The following is a 17258-nucleotide window of genomic DNA, read 5'->3' as shown; positions in this document are numbered from 1 at the left end:
ATGTATTCCAGTGATCTTAGGATAAAAGCATTTACCAGAAGAAAAAGGTCTGCTTCATGTATTTGTTTCTTGTTATTGACACAAAAGGACGACGCCAAAGTAGTTACTATGACAAATATGATGATTTCATCTTTCCAAATGTAAACTTTTCTATATCTCTAGTTTTCATTGTTTCATTGTTTTATTCTTTCATTTTATTACTTTTATTTCAGTTAACGATACATATTACGCCAGGTGTCTGTGCTGATCAAATACAAACAAAAAATATTACATATAAATTTAATTCCATAATATTATAACCAACATTAACAAAGCTGCCATTTAATAAATTAAGCACAGTTATTTTAATAACAATATTAGACAACATCCTGCATTAAATGATTGCATTTTGGTGTATATATTTTGTAAGATTATAAATAGCACTATTTGTCTCTATTAAACAGAAGGTTATAATTTGATTCATGCTAGCAATGCTTAAAAATTATTAAACTCAAATTTCTTAATGTTCATGCGTGGGCTTGTAACAATTATTAAGATTTTATAAAGATAAATATCTGGGAGTATTATACTTATACTTATTGCGTAATTTATAAAATTATATGCAAAATAAATATGCATATATTTCCAAATTTTTGAACGAGTTCACCGAAAACGTCATTGCAAATTCTGTAAGGGTATGGAAACTGGCATGAATTATTCAACTCTTCGTTTGAATTTGTTCTTCTTGTTACAATTTTCATGAGCATTTAATCTACACATCAGTAGTTTCATTTTTTTGGCATTTTAAATTTATTTGATTAACTCAATTAAAACTATCAATAAATTGCACATTCGTGTTGAAATTAATTAACAAGAAGCAAAACCACAGTAGATCATATTTCCGTTTCACCATCATCTACAAGTTCAAAGTCCAACAAATGAGCAAATATTGATGCATCTCTTTCGGCTGTAAATCTAGCATATATTTTTGCTGTTCCACGTGTTTTCCCTGTATTAATATTACCTTCCCAAGTAAATCCTAACTTCCGTTTTAAATGATACCAAAGTTCTCCTATTACAAGGAACACTTCCACTGCTTGTGGAACGTCCAATCTAAACATGTAGCGTTTGTTCGTCATCAAGTCACCTGACACTGGCTCGTGGAGTGTGCACCTCTGCCATCGATGGTAGGTTTTAGGGAACACAGTCACCGTAGGGTTAGCCTCCTGATTTATTATTAGATAACGATATGCACAATCTAAAGTCTGACCTTCCTTGTCAGAACTTGATGCATAGAGTGAAAATATGTAGTAACCATCCCTTGGACATCGAATCATATAAGTTGCATGTGTGTCCGTTCTTGACCTAAGAAACACGTAGCGATCAATGTCGGTTACTGATTCATCACTTGTATCGTAAAACTGAAAAGTGTGGGTTATTTTGTTTTCCTTGTCAAGTTTAAATATTATCTCCAAATTCTGTCCATTTGATACAATCAGTGGATCCACTTGGTTTTCACAAGATATATTAAGATTCTCCATAACTGGAGTTGGTCCATAAAACGGAACCGGAGGATACGCAGGCGCAGGTTCGCCTATGATACGAGTACAGTTTACAAGAAAAGAACAAGCACTTTCTAGGCATTCTGAATGCCAATAATCACCAGTGTAAATAGAAAAATAATATAGTCCACGTCTTGGCAAGTTGATAGTAAATATTACCTCGTTTTTCACATGACGAAGTAGTATTCGACCTTCAAGTAACCTCGATTCAACAGATTTGTCATAAGACTCTAATAAAGATCCAAAACCCAATATTTTCGGAGCCACAACTCTTACTTCTACCATTCCTGTGTCAGTTGTCAACGTTCCTCCATAGTTTGAATAAAATTTTAACCCGTAATTAAAAAATGGAGATTTAACAACCGGTAAATTAATAAATTCCGAAAACGGAAGTGGTATGTCTAACAGTTGCCATGACGCATCATCTGGATAATGTTGATAAATATAATCCTCTGGATCAGTCAAAAAATAGAATTCGTCATATTTGTGGAACATTTCGGGCAAGTCATCTTTATGTCCTGACACATGACGTGCCGCCCACGTGCAGTTAACAAAACGCCAGTTACCATCGATTGCTACCGCTGTCCATGAATTCCTGAATGCCCCGCTTTCCATTTTCATTCCTGGTTTGTAACCAGCACCTTTGGAATATCCCAAAATAATTTCACAATGCAGACCTGCAAAACTGATAAATGGCTAAAATAAGTAACAGAATATGTATTACTTTCAAACAAGTATAAACTGTTGGGAGGATACACCACGAAGATTAAAAACACTTAAACATCCCATGAGAAACACTTAAACATCCTATGCATTTCAGTAACGTTTGAAGTGTCACCTTTGGGAATAAGATGTTGTGCTAAAATAGCATGCAGACAACATAGATTGTCAAAATATTGTTATTGCTCGCCTTGATCTTACTGAAAGTTTTTTTTTGTTTAAAGCCTTCCCTTTAGTCTAGAAAGAAGATGAACAACAATGCACTGTTTGGCACATTAATCAGAAATAATTTTGTATAATTTTTCTTGATTCAATATGCGTTTTGCTCCAATATATGACTTGACCAAATTACCTGGTAACATTTTTCATATATTCCCTCTCTTTAGGATTTTAAGATAAAGTTTCAACAGCAACCATTCAATTTTTCACTATTCAAATTAAAACCCATTCGCTCATATGAATGGGAGTTGTTACCAAATAGTCTGTTCCTATGTTTGTTTTGTAGCAGCTAATTGTTTCTGTTATGCCGTTGTTTTCTTTTTAACACTGATATTTTTCACCTCGGTTTGGTGCATGACCTGTATTTGTTTTCGCTTTATCGATCTATGACTATTGAAAAGCGGTATGCTACTGTTGCATTTATTTATATTGACAATGTCCACTTAAAAAAATGATGGGTTTTACAGCTTTATAATCGTTGTAATGTGCTAGGTTTTAATATAAAAACAAAGGATATGGCGTATCCATCTATGAAACAATATCAGAACAAGGACAGCAAAGACACACTAGGGCAAAGGAACAGCACTTTTATTGCAGTTCTTCATCTCAAAGTCACATTTGGGCCTTTGACTGCTAATTCTTACATGCTTCATTTTTCTATGTGCATCAGGAGGGCTACTTTTCCGATATTTTATGCATTTATTTTTCAATGCTTTATAAAATATGAGCTATGAATTTGAAATGTAAATTGCATGATTTATATGTGTTGGCGTTTTCTTTAAATGTTCTAAAACTATTAATATGTGCTTGTGTTTATATTTTTTATGTAAATATCCTTTTTACATGTTGTATGATTGATATGTATAGAATTCCTCCTTTCTACTGATCATTTTTTTGATAAAAGTTTATAGCAGTACAAAAGCTCAATGTAAATTATATTGCAATGCTACAACTCTTATGGACTATTTTGCTCATTTGATTCATTTTATCTGATTTCAAAGTAATCTTGTTAAACTTACTTGCACAGTTTTTTAAAGAGTTGATGGTATGTCTCTTTACCACTCCGTACTCCCTTTAGTAATGTCATGGCTTGCATATTTGGTCTGATTATTTCATTTACATTGTGTTTACTCAGATCTTTGGCTATCACCCACCGAAATATAACTCTGAGAAAAAAACCATACAGTTTTAATACAGTCAGTTCTGAAGAAATATACGATTTTTGTTTAGCTGATATATTAAGTACATTTTGATAATTTATTAAATGATGGTTGCGGCAATAATTCATTTATGTTTATCGCTCATAACATTCACTATATACTAGTATTCGTGTTTAATATGTATTGCTATTTTCAGAATTCTCAAATTGGTTATGCGACAAATCATTAAACCACAGTATTTCATTATATAATGGGGATTCATTATAATTCGTTGTCATCGATGAACCACGAAATTAAACGTTCAGCGAATAACAAAGTTTTCAAATGCTTGTGTGCAAAATTCGTCAAAACCCCGAAATTCAATATCCTCAAACATGTATGTTAACCTTTATTCACAAAAATTGGTACCCACGAAAATAAATGAAGCCATAGTATCTAAGTGTATACTTCGTTTAGTGAAAACATTCAGTTAGGTTAATAAATTCTGGAGTTAAGTTAACACGTTGGTTTATTTGTTATAAAAAAAATTCTCTGTTGTTTTTCTTTTTGAACACAGGGCTCTAAAAAATCATTTCATATACCAACCTAGCCTTTTCAAGTTCAGTTTCACATTCACGTGTTAAATCCTTGATCAGATCTGTAAAGGAACCGTAGTCCTGATTGGCACACTGCAAACGAAGAAAAGAATCATCAAAGATGTCAGGCTAATAATTATATACACCAAACGTGCATTTCGTTTAAATAAGACTCATCAGTGACATGCAAACGAACCGAAACTGTTCAACTCAAATCCGAAGTTCAAGATTATTAACAGCCAAAACTTCAGAAAAGTTGTGCCAAAACGGCTATGGAAATCAATGGTAGAAAAATATTCATTATAATAATAGTTTATAAACAATCAGTTTATCAATGATATGTCAAATCAACACGAGTATTGATTACTATGATCGCGATACTATCTGGCGAAACAACCACAAATATCAGAATATTTATTTAAGGTGGTACCTAACACTACAGGAAGATAACTCTGTAAAGTCAGCTAAACGTTTTAATTACGTTGTGTTCTAAAGGGAATATTAAGCTTCTCAATTATCAAAATTGGTGTTTGTCAAACTGCTATATAAACAGTGTATTTTTTCTGACAAAACGATTGGTTCAAAATTTTTGAAATAGATATAGGAAGATGTGGTGTGAGTGCCAATGAGACAAATCTCCATCCTAATAACAATTTAAAAAGTAAACCATTATAGGTTAAAGTACGGCCTTCAACACGGAGCCTTTGCTCACACTGAACAACAAGCTATAAAGGGCCCCAAAATTACTAGTGTAAAACTATTCAAACGGGAAAACCAACGGAATGTTTATTTTTTGTGAAAGGGTTAAAGTAAATAGATTGTCAAAATTTTATGAAAATTAAACGAGCCAAATTAATTTTAGTTGGATACCACCTTAAAGGTAGCAGCATCTTCTTTATCTTTCTATAGTGTTATTAATTTAATTGACTTTAGTTGAATTTAAATATCGTTTCAAGAGCTTTACCTCTATAGCACGTTTATCAAAATGTTCAAAAACTTCTGGTGACTTATATAGTTCTCCTTTCTTTGTTTCTGGGGCCATTGTTGCAGGTTTCATTGAATGGTCATAGATGGCTGTTCTGTCAAATTCCTTGTCCTATTAAACAAATATCAAATGAAAATTACTTAGAATTACTCTGGCAGAGAAAAGAGTAGTAGTATACACTGAATAATGTAAACTATAATAGATAATCAATAAAAATATGTTCATACTTTGACAGAATAAAATGTGTCCACTACATAACGTTGGTACTGTAAAATATCAATCAACGGTTCTCGTCAACAATTCAGATAATACCAGCACATGTCCTTTGACATATTTCTTAGTATATCTGAATTTTTTGTCTCTTATATTTAAATCTATGTAATACACACGTAAGATATTCACCATATAGTTTTACTTCTTTTAGTTTCTTGTGTACAATTCGGAAACTAGTATGGCGTTCATTATCACTGAACTAGTATATATTTGTTTGGGGGCCAGCTGAATGACGCCTCCGGATGCGGGAATTTCTCACTACATTAAAGACCTGTTGGCGACCTTCTGCTGTTGTTTTGTTGTTTTTTTCTGTGGTCGGGTTGTTGTCTCTTTGACACATTCCCCATTTCCATTCTCAATTTTATTAATATATTTATTATTTTATACTTTATGCAGCATGTTAATTGGCTGTGTTAGGGTTGCATTCATTATATATCCCGTCTTATAAATTTAAATACAAGTATGTACGTACCTTCTCCGAAATCAACAGCATCATTTCAAATCCATGACGATCCAGCATCTTTGCTGTTCTAGTTTTCTCCTCTGTTGATATTTTGTCCATCATTGTTTTCAGTTTTTCTTCTCTCATACGTCTGAAGTGATCCTCTATCCTTTCCCTCTCAGCCATTAAATTTGGAGTACTTCCGGAAAGAGACATCTGCTCAAAACTTGACAGAAGCTCGGATGCTGCTCGTTCTTTTTCGTAACCAATGGTTTCATCCAATCTTCTCATTTCTTTTTCTCTCTCCTCCAATAAAAATCGTTGTAATCTTTCTTCCTCTTCTTTGTGTCTCTGTTCCAAAATGAATTGGCCTTGGAAAACACCACTGGTTTCAAAATCCTACAGTTCACGAAAAAATGAAATAAACAACAAAAAAAGAAAACAACGAAAAGGAAAGTCGGTATAATTGGTCGTTTCAAAACTCTCAACTATGTAAACAGTATTTTGTTAACTCATCAGTATTATCGTAGCTTAATTCCTGCACGATAACCAAATGCAATATAATTTATGGACATTTAGTAGTCCTAAAATGAAACAAAAAGGTATCTCTCCGTTTGTTCTTAATGTACACATATTTCACTTTTTCATCATATCGTCTTTATAAACATCATTGTGGTCCCAAATAAATGAAAATACTATATGTTTTTTTTAGAAAAGGACACATTGTCACTGAAAGCTTGCTACTAGAACAGCACGACTTTGCAGTGGTAAGAAAATATTGAAGTTATCTGAAACGTATACAAGAAACAAACCCAACAGCAAAACTAGCGATGAAACCGTTTTTGAAAGTATTATAAGATGTAACAGAAGCCTTGCAAAGAACATTTGATATATTTCTAAAGACAAAGGCGATAAAAGAAGAAAACATATAAAAATCAATCTTACACTAAAGCTTTGCAGTGGTGGTTTTGGTCTTAGATAGCTGGTTGCTGACATGGTACTATAGTCCAAGCTATGAGGCGTCTGCATGAAACTTGATATATCATTCATGGTACTCCTAGGTGTAACGCTGACCAGGCTTGAGTCTGTTGTGAGGTTTCCTCTAGGTGTTGAAGCTCTTGTTATCTTCGGACTAACCCTTGGGCTATTTCGAGGGCTCGGAACTGGCTTGGGACTAGAACTTCTCGAAAGATTCTTGTTATTTTCTCCTGGTAGCTGTGAAAATAAGTATTTGGAAATGTTAAGACAGAAAAATAAGAAATTTACAGAATAATGAGTTTATGACAATGTATATACAGAAACTCTCCTACATAACAAACTATGGTATTCAAACCTTGCCAGCTTTTCTAGTTTCGATCATCTCCGTGAAGTGAACCATTTGGAAATAAAAATTATCAAGTAATTCACTGAATTTTCTCACATAATTTAAATATCTAAATTACATACTTTTGCTATATCATTTTCTTTTCAACAATTTACATAGCTTACTTGTAACTATTTGCCTTAAGGGGTACCATCAACATTTATAACATGCAATTTACACAATTAATTGTTAGTTGACAAGTTGATAGAGACGACCAGACTGTAACAAATTGTGGGAAATACTAAAAAATGTAAGAGCCTCATTTGAACTTGGAAAAGGAAGAAATATATTTTTTTGCAAATTGAAGACAAATTTGTGCTAGTCCGTTTATGGGCCCTTAGTATTCTGAAAACGACTTAAGGAATGTTACACCTTCGATGTATTGTATGAAATAATCCGATTAAATTGTCGTACATTCAAAACCAACACATTTTTGTGTATGATTAATATCAGAAATAACTATAAAAGTGTGTCAAAGTGACAAAATAGACGCGTTGGTTCAATGGATTTCGAGTTTTCGTTAATTGTTTGCATTCGTGTTTAGATATCCAGATTATTAATTCTCTTGAGTAATACAAACGATAATTTATTATATATTGACTGCGTGTACAATTATAGATTTATAGATCATAAGTTAGTAAACAATAATAAAACATGGCCGATCTTACCTGTGTGTTACCTGTAAAAAGGTAACAGTAGAGTAATCAGATGATATGGTCTATTGCTACTCGTATTACATTAAGAAATACAATGCATTTATGTGATTATGGGAGTCTACCACAGCCGCTGGTTGATCTGTGACGGCTTCACGTTCAGTGGCAAATATTACAAATAATGTATGTTATTTATAATGGTGTGTACAATATGTAAGTACATATGTACAAAGTAAAAAATGAATGTACAAATTAAAAAAAAAAAAATTATAACAATTGTATGTACAAATTATAAAAATGTGTACGTACAAATTTTTAGTACAAATTATCAAAATTGTATTTACAAATTATAAAGTTTTTGCACAAGTCATAAGTTTTTTGACACATACTTTCTTGCACCAGGTGATACAGTTTTATCTTCTAAAATGTTTTAAATTCAAATTTATATACTTCAAACTAACATTCAGTGCTATTCTACTTGTCATCCAACTGGAAATGAGGTTACCTGAATGGTTTTAATTCAACTATTATTATTTTTCTCCTGATACCATATTCATATCCACAATTTGTCAAAAGGTTTTCTGTTGTCATATGATGTTTTTTTTGTATCAATGTTCAGTATTAGATTGTATCATGTAGTTGTGAAAATATGTCAGAAATATGCGAAACAAAAGACTGTGTGCTTGAATCATCCATTTGAGTTAAGCAGTTCATAAAACACTGATAACTTGTACAAAATATCTGCACAAATTATAATGTGTACAACATTACAACTTGTACACAACATATATAATGAACGATAATATGCTTGCTCATACTGCAGCAATCAAACATGTTGCCCTAACCAAACACAGTGACACTACTCTGACTGAAAGCTTAACTTTGTTTTCGTTTACTCGCGTACTTGACTTAGTCGAACACAGGACATCCAACACTGAGTTTCAGGGCAAACACTGCAAAGCAGCGACTTGATTTATAGATATCATAAAGAGCTCCTTTTAAATTTCAAACAAATTGGACGTGCTTACTTTTATTTGTTATTTTTATGGGGAAAAGGGTTCAATGCATAAACTGTGACATAACACAAACATCTGATAGTTTTAATATAAAGTACATCTACAAATCACCTTTTGCTCGGAGGTTTAGAGATTGTGGGCTTGTCTCCATCAATAAGTTTTATTTTACTAGTTATCCTATGTATAGTAGTTACTCGAACACAATAAGTTTTATTTTACTAGTTATCCTATGTATAGTAGTTACTCGAACACAATAAGTTTTATTTTACTAGTTATCCTATGTATAGTAGTTACTCGAACACAATAAGTTTTATTTTACTAGTTATCCTATGTATAGTAGTTACTCGAACACAATAAGTTTTATTTTACTAGTTATCCTATGTATAGTAGTTACTCGAACACAATAAGTTTTATTTTACTAGTTATCCTATGTATAGTAGTTACTCGAACACAATAAGTTTTATTTTACTAGTTATCCTATGTATAGTAGTTACTCGAACACAATAAGTTTTATTTTACTAGTTATCCTATGTATAGTAGTTACTCGAACACAATAAGTTTTATTTTACTAGTTATCCTATGTATAGAAGTTACTCGAACACAATAAGTTTTATTTTACTAGTTATCCTATGTATAGTAGTTACTCGAACACAATAAGTTTTATTTGACTAGTTATCCTATGTATAGTAGTAACTCGAACACAATAAGTTTTATTTTACTAGTTATCCTATGTATAGTAGTAAATACAACACAATAAGTTTTATTTTACTAGTTATCCTATGTATAGTAGTTACTCGAACACAATAAGTTTTATTTTACTAGTTATCCTATGTATAGTAGTTACTCGAACACAATAAGTTTTATTTGACTAGTTATCCTATGTATAGTAGTTACTCGAACACAATAAGTTTTATTTTTCTAGTTATCCTATGTATAGTAGTTACTCGAACACAATAAGTTTTATTTTACTAGTTATCCTATGTATAGTAGTAACTCGAACACAATAAGTTTTATTTTACTAGTTATCCTATGTATATTAGTTACTCGAACACAATAAGTTTTATTTGACTAGTTATCCTATGTATAGTAGTTACTCGAACACAATAAGTTTTATTTTACTAGTTATCCTATGTATAGTAGTTACTCGAACACAATAAGTTTTATTTTACTAGTTATTCTATGTATAGTAGTTACTCGAACAACTGATCTCAAACAAGTTGAGGGTAGTTTATAGGAGATGTCACGAAAGTATTTACAGCAAAATAATAATGTATAATGAACCGAAATGCTTTTATTACGGTTTTACAATGTACATCTCGACATGAGGACAGTTAAGATTAAGACTGGTTGATTTAAGAGGACAATGGAAGATGTGGTATGAGAGCCAATGAGACAACTCTTCATCCAAGTCACAATTTATAAATTAAACCATTATAGGTGAAAGGTACGGATTTTAACACGGGACCTTGGCTCACATCGAACAGCAAGCTATATGAATTGCCCCAAAAGAATATTAGTGTAAAAACATTCAAACGGGAAAAACAACGTTCTAATCTATATGGAAAAAAACTAGAAACAAGAACCACTTATGAACCACATCAACAAACGACAACTTATGAACATCATATTCCTGACTTAGGACAGGTGCAAACTATAAAAGGGTCTGTTTTCTTATAGCGAATTAATAAATCGCTGCATAATTTACTTTGCTTCTTGACTGGGGTATAACATTGTTTATCTCTGGTCTTCCACTTTCCCACAGTATAACTTGAGCCAAAGTTAGGAGTTCGTTTTGGCTGTTCCAAGTTATTAATTCGCAGCCACGTTCGGTCAGAATGTGGAGGGAAAATATTAAAACATGCTCTCCCTTCACATGAAGGAGACCATTTTAAAACACAATGTTACCCCTATCTTAAATGCTCTTATCCCCTATCTATATCAGAAGCAAACGTTACCCGTCGATTATCCCAACAGTTCCCTCTGCTGAATCTAAGTTATCATTTCTAATTTATCCTCTTCTCGTCGTAGACATGCATGAAGAAGTTGAAACTGGACGTTAAAAAAAGCAACAATCAAACTATCACCACCAAATTTTCTTTTCCAAGTCATTCGTACTTATGGTATGTTAAAACTTCGTATATTTTAAACCATAAATGTTAAAACACATTAAAATGTGTAAATTGTTAACAAAAACAATAAATTATATATTCATTTCCATCCGTGTATGTATGCGTTCTTTTTTTTGTTATTTTGTAAATCAAAAATATTTTTAAAAAAAATCTTTTCAAATTTTTAAATCGTAAAAGAACAATAGATTTTAAAATCCTTTTACAATTCCCCTTAGTTCTAGCTTTCTGCATGTACTGTGCTATGCGTATTTTTTTTAACTTTAAATAAATGGAATTCTTTCAAAATTAAAGAATGTGGTGTAACATGTAAGTTTCACTGTGTATTCTTTGTTTTTTTTGTTTTTAATACTGCATGTCGTAGACAGCGGAAAATCCTTAAAATAGAAACACTTTAAGGTGACGATTTTATGATGCCGTCAACATACATTTTAATTGCATTTAAACTTTTCAAAATGACCATTTTTATCAGTTATATTTGAGAAGGTACAAGGTATATAACGAACACAAATACTTTGTATATGTATATGAGGGAAAAGTCGACTATATGTCAACGAGACAGTTTTTCCCCAAAAACATAAATAAACGAAAGACATATAGAGTGTCCCCAGTCCTGTCAGTGTTCTTGTATGACAAGAACCAATCAAATGACAACCAAACAGAGAAGTAGCAGTCACCAATAAAATAAAATAAATATAAATATGATTTGAACAGTAGAATAATAATACATGAGTTCTTGGTGGACCTGAATAGCTATTGCAAAATCCTATGACAAAACGTACTCTTTAAAATTAAGAACCTGAAATTGTGTTTCTGGAATTGATATAGTAGTACTTCCAGCATGATATTAATGAATAGTTTCGTTTGTAGATTCAAAATCCAATTTGTTCAATGTGGTAAGGAAATCTGTTTTGAGATTTAAACTTAATTTCAGTGATTTATAGAGCGAGGACCTGTTGCGTTCTACATCAACAAATCTCCCATGTCATGGGAAATGAGTCGATAAAAGGCATCAATCCCGTTAATACCTCACTGTCAAATTGAGTTTTGTGGATCAAGATGTAATATTGGAGAAATGTTTCAATTTAATGACAATTCCGATGAATCGTATTCATTTTGTATACGAAATAAATTGTTTATAGTTGACAAGTCTACGGATATAAACGTTAATATTGTCTGTCAGAATGACGAATCTTCTGGATAGACTTTCAGTACTGTCAAGCGACAATGTATCCGGTGGTACCTGGTGAATAAAGACAAAGGACTCCGAGCAGTTGACCATGTGTCAAACACGTGACTTGATCATATATCTGGAAGCTGATAGATGAAAGCAAAGAGTAAACGATACATTTTATTTGACACTCATGTCAAATTGTTTAGACATTAATGAACGAGCGATTCAAATAATTTAATATATTTCATATTAATAACAACTTCCTTTTCATACATTTGTGAATGGCTAATATATGTATTTTCAATAAATATTTAACATACATTTCAATATGATTTGAACATTATGTTACTTTTTTTTACTCAAAACACCAAAAATGAAACACTGGCTTTGTACGTGGGTCAGAACCGAGTTGGCGTCTTTAAGACAGTGCGTTCTTGGCAAAAATTAAAATAACAAAAATATCAAACTCCAGGGAATTTCAAATTGAAAAGTACCTTATCAAATGGCAAAATCAAAAGCTCAAACACATCAAACGAATAGAAAACAACTTTCATATTACTGAATTGGTACAGACATTTCCTTTTGTCGAAAATCGTGGATGAAACCTGGTTCATATTTAAACTTTTCTCTTTTTCATAATGGTATTACACACATTTAAAACATTAACCCTTTGCTATATCGAATTTGTTGTTGCAGTTTATTTTATTTGTACTTGTCAAAACATTTAAAATCAAGGAAACGTAACCACCTATCCACCTATATATCGGGAATTCCGAACAAACGTTAAACTATAATGTACAAGCCGTATCATATCTTGTATTTCCAGCAACTTGTAACTTTTTCAGTATTATCCAGTCTTAAAGAATTTGAGGAAATTACAGGAAATATAAGTTTCTTCACTAGTTTATGTCTTTAAATCCATTATTTTATTGTTAATTGAGGTTTTTCTCTTCAAAACGCACTATTAATAATTGTCGGTACTACAGGTGCAGTAGGGTACAAAGATCCTACTGCACTCTATTGCAGTGATAGTCGGTAATAAGGTGTACTCTATTGCAGTGATAGTCGGTAATAGGATGTACTCTATTGCAGTGATAGTCGGTAATAGAATGTACTCTATTGCAGTGACAGTCGGTAATAGAATGTACTCTATTGCAGTGATAGTCGGTAATAGGGTGTACTCTATTGCAGTGATAGTCGGTAATAGGGTGTACTCTATTGCAGTGATAGTCGGTAATAGAATGCACTCTATTGCAGTGATAGTCGGTAATAGAATGTATTCTATTGCAGTGATAGTCGGTAATAGGATATACTCTATTGCAGTGATAGTTGGTAATAGAATGTACTCTATTACAGTGATAGTCGGTAATAGGGTGTACTCTATTGCAGTGATAGTCGGTAATAGAATGTACTCTATTGCAGTGATAGTCGGTAATAGAATGTATTCTATTGCAGTGATAGTCGGTAATAGGATGTACTCTATTGCAGTGATAGTTGGTAATAGAATGTACTCTATTGCAGTGATAGTCGGTAAAAGAATGTACTCTATTGCAGTGATAGTCGGTAATAGAGTGTACTCTATTGCAGTGATAGTCGGTAATAGAATGTACTCTATTGCAGTGATAGTCAGAGATAGGATGTACTCTATTGCAGTGATAGTCAGAGATAGGATGTACTCTATTGCAGTAATAGTCGGTAATAGGGTGTACTCTATTGTAGAGATAGTCGGTAATAAGGTGTACTCTATTGCAGTGATAGTCGGTAATAGGGTGTACTCTATTGCAGAGATAGTCGGTAGTAGTATGTACTCTATTGCAGTGATAGTCGGTAATAGGGTGTACTCTATTGCAGTGATAGTCGGTAATAAGGTGTACTCTATTTCAGTGATAGTTGGTAATAAGGTGTACTCTATTGCAGTGATAGTCGGAAATAGGATGTACTCTACTGCAGTGACAGTCGGTAATAGGGTGTACTCAAAACCAGATCATATAAACTTACATTTATTCAAATTAAAAACAATAAAATGCAAAGGTTTTCATCAGTCAAATTAAATCTACCTGTAAGGCAAAACACTGATACATGTGTTATCTTGTGAAATTGAAATCCGTTAGAGATTATTGTTATATATTATATGTAATAAATATTAAAGTGACTGACTACTTTTAATTTAAATAACTAAAATATAGATATAGCAGTTTAAATCGATTTCACAGATGGTTTAAATGTAAACTGCAACGCGCTGATTTTAGAAGAAAATTATGGCGACGTTTTAGGAGCCTTATCTCTATTTTAAGCAGTGAAGCATATTTCAACACAATTTATTTATATCAACATTAAGTCATGAATAGTAAATACCTTTTATTGATTAGTTTGCATTAGGTGTGTTTTATATGAGTATCAAAGACTTGAGTCATGAATGAACACGGATATATATTATGCGTCAGCTGGGGTAGGCCAGGATGATCATACGTAGTCCCGTTCTAGTTTCATATGAACTCAAGATGGCTTCAATACATTTGTACAATCTTATAATTATAATTTAAAATGCCTGAATTTACAAAAACCTTAAACCACAAGAAAATTATACAACCACATATGATCTATCATATGCTCTGTTATTTTTCAGCCAACCTGGGACTGATAGATACATGTACTATGTATTAGTTCTATATCCAACTCCTCTTCTATTCTGTGTTATATAGTCAACACAGACCAGACAATTCGTACCTGGTTTGTTTTTCGTCAAACTTAGCGTTTTCTGTGATTTATTATAACCACAACATACATAAAAAGAAAGTCGTACATTAAAAGATTGTCATGTATACCTGTATAACATATCCCGTGGACGGCAAAGCATTCTCTATGTCTAATGGTTGTCTCTCATATCGGACCTGGTCCAAAAGTTTACCCACATGAGATTTGCAATAAACTTCTTTGTCTGAAGTCCCATTCGCATCGTTTCTGTGGAATGTCTGCATTGTCAACGGAAGTCCACATATCCGACACCGAAAACATTGTTTATGGAATAAAACACCAACATTGACTTGATCTGATGTTCGAACCCTGCGGTAGCACCGAAAGCAAGGGTCCTTTGGGTCGGGATTTGGTTTTCGTTCAAATCTGAATTCATACAATGTCGCTCTTTCATACGTAAAGGAATATTTGTACGATCCATCCTCTCCTCGGCCTTCCTGAACGTCTATTTTCACTGGAACATCCATATCCCCAGACATTTCATGTGTTCATAACATCCATTTTGTTTACGTGAAATACCACAATGTTGATATATAAAATTGTACAGGTAATCTGACCTTAAACTGTCATACCTGTGTGGCCCGGTAACTAGCAGTAGGGGAAAACAATCTATAAATGTAATAGTCAGGTAAAACATAATTAATCATTAATGTGTTTACAACAATACAATTATGAATCGATAATAGAACAGAAGTTACAAATGATGTAATAGTTTGTATACAAATGCTTTGATAAAAGCTTTTTTTCTATTGCATAACTTAATTTTCGGAATAAAAGCTTACACGAGTAAGTTTATAGACTGTGGAATTCAAATGTGACTCAAATATGTATGCAAAGAGGAGTATACTTTTATCTCTGCTATGACGAACAAGGACATGGTCTCCTCTTCTAAGGGGTCAGATGAAGAATTTATATGAATCCTTGGCCAGATTGTAATATAATTATATTAAAATTTTCCTACATGTATAAGTATTCAGTAAATTAACACTATTAAAGTATATCAATTTCATATAATGTTTAAAAATAAGATGTTAACTAGTATAAAATAAGTTGGCAGCTATGAAACTTAAAAATGTCCGGAAACAGTTTTCAACCTTTACTTTGTATATTTTCTATCTTCCGTTTCAGAAGGGGGCGTGGCAATCATGTAAACAAAGTAATGGCAGACGAAGTCGTTGCGGGAATAGTGTCTTCTCTTAAAGAACTACTTGATGAAGAAGAGCAGTTGATTAAATATAGTAGGAAAATTTTGAGAGAGGAGAATGGTTTCTCAGTATTCGTAGATGACAAAATAAAGAAATTGTTTAGTCTTGCGTTTGTTTACAAAAATATATTCCAAAAGCACGATGTCAAAACCAAGGAGGAATTTGAACGATTGATCAGAAAATATTTTAGACATTCAGATGTTAGAGACTTGCACGATGAATTAGTTGACACAGAGGTGGAATGGGATTCTATACTAAAAGACCTTGATCAAAGAATGGGGGCTTTGTCTGATGGAAAAGTATTGAGTATAGGAGATAAAGCACCAGTTGATACTGAGCTGGTGGATGCACGCTCTGGACAATCTACATCCATAGAACAGTTCTTAGCAGGCGGAAAGCACATTGTTCTTGTTCTACTAAGACATTTCGCGTGATTACCGTGACGAAATCACGTTGCACAACTCGAAAGAGCCATGGATGACATTACAAAAGCAAACGGGTCAGTAATTCTGATTTCATTTGGACTAATAGAAGGTGCGGAAAAGTGGTTAGAAGAAACAAAGTCGAGTTTCCCGATGCTTTTGGATACTGAAAGACGAATTTATTTAGCGTTTGGTCTTCCAAGGTCAGTTGCAAAAGTTTGGGGAGTTGGCAGTATGGTATATTATGCAGAGAAGATGACACAGGGTATACCACTACCAAAACCTTACGAAAACATCCATGACGATGCAATTCAGATGGGAGGCGATTTCATTATTAATAAAAATGGAGATGTCACCTTTTTGTATTGCAGCCAAACTTCGAGCGATAGACCATCGATTCCAACCGTACTTGAAGCTATTAAAGGTTGTGAGAAATAAATGTGACAAAAACTGGAACTACACATAGTATTTGATTTTCGACATGAAAGTGTATGATAGTTATAGCTGAAAACAAAGAATGTTGGCTGTAGCTGGATCGAACTTTTTGTCATCACATGCTAAATTTTAGTATTTTGTTGCGTTTATCATTTTCAAAATTTATTAGTTAATTTATAAATGATATATGTGGCA

General features: G+C 32.7%; 2 protein-coding genes across 4 annotated transcripts; one reads left to right on the top strand and one right to left on the bottom strand.

The window, feature by feature from the left end:
- Positions 1 to 265: 265 nt before the first annotated feature.
- Positions 266 to 15480, bottom strand: LOC134680597 (hillarin-like). Of its 2 annotated transcripts, none has more exons than XM_063539699.1 (7): positions 15073 to 15480; positions 6861 to 7130; positions 5946 to 6314; positions 5180 to 5311; positions 4226 to 4308; positions 3500 to 3646; positions 266 to 2226 (listed from the first exon to the last, which is right to left on the bottom strand). In XM_063539699.1, exons 1-7 carry the CDS (start codon positions 15478 to 15480, stop codon positions 873 to 875), a joined length of 2763 nt encoding a protein of 920 aa, XP_063395769.1. In that variant the 3' UTR covers positions 266 to 872. The 2 variants fall into 2 exon arrangements, with proteins under 2 accessions (XP_063395769.1, XP_063395770.1); XM_063539700.1 differs by lacking the exon at positions 15073 to 15480 and adding an exon at positions 7249 to 7308.
- A 46-nt stretch (positions 15481 to 15526) lies between these two features.
- On the top strand, positions 15527 to 17258 carry LOC134680599 (uncharacterized). 2 transcript variants are annotated; one of them, XM_063539701.1, is made up of 2 exons: positions 15527 to 15629; positions 16130 to 17258. In XM_063539701.1, exon 2 carries the CDS (start codon positions 16161 to 16163, stop codon positions 17064 to 17066), a length of 906 nt encoding a protein of 301 aa, XP_063395771.1. In that variant the 5' UTR covers positions 15527 to 15629; positions 16130 to 16160; the 3' UTR covers positions 17067 to 17258. The 2 variants fall into 2 exon arrangements, with proteins under 2 accessions (XP_063395771.1, XP_063395772.1); XM_063539702.1 differs by having other exon boundaries at positions 15585 to 15618.

This window comes from Mytilus trossulus, chromosome 8 (genome assembly GCF_036588685.1).
Source record: "Mytilus trossulus isolate FHL-02 chromosome 8, PNRI_Mtr1.1.1.hap1, whole genome shotgun sequence".
In the NCBI taxonomy this organism is placed as follows: Eukaryota; Metazoa; Mollusca; class Bivalvia; order Mytilida; family Mytilidae; genus Mytilus; species Mytilus trossulus.
The sequence above is the reverse complement of the archived record's forward strand: the minus strand, read 5'-3'. Positions and strand labels throughout refer to the sequence as shown.

Excerpts from the sequence above, each read along its gene's own strand:
- LOC134680597 (XM_063539699.1), bottom strand. The coding sequence starts at position 15,480 with ATGTCTGGGGATATGGATGTTCCAGTGAAAATAGACGTTCAGGAAGGC. Across the intron at positions 7,131-15,072 it reads CCACGGGATATGTTATACAG|CTACCAGGAGAAAATAACAA; the intron begins GTATACATGACA and ends TTATTTTCACAG. Across the intron at positions 6,315-6,860 it reads CACCACTGCAAAGCTTTAGT|GATTTTGAAACCAGTGGTGT; the intron begins GTAAGATTGATT and ends CGTGAACTGTAG.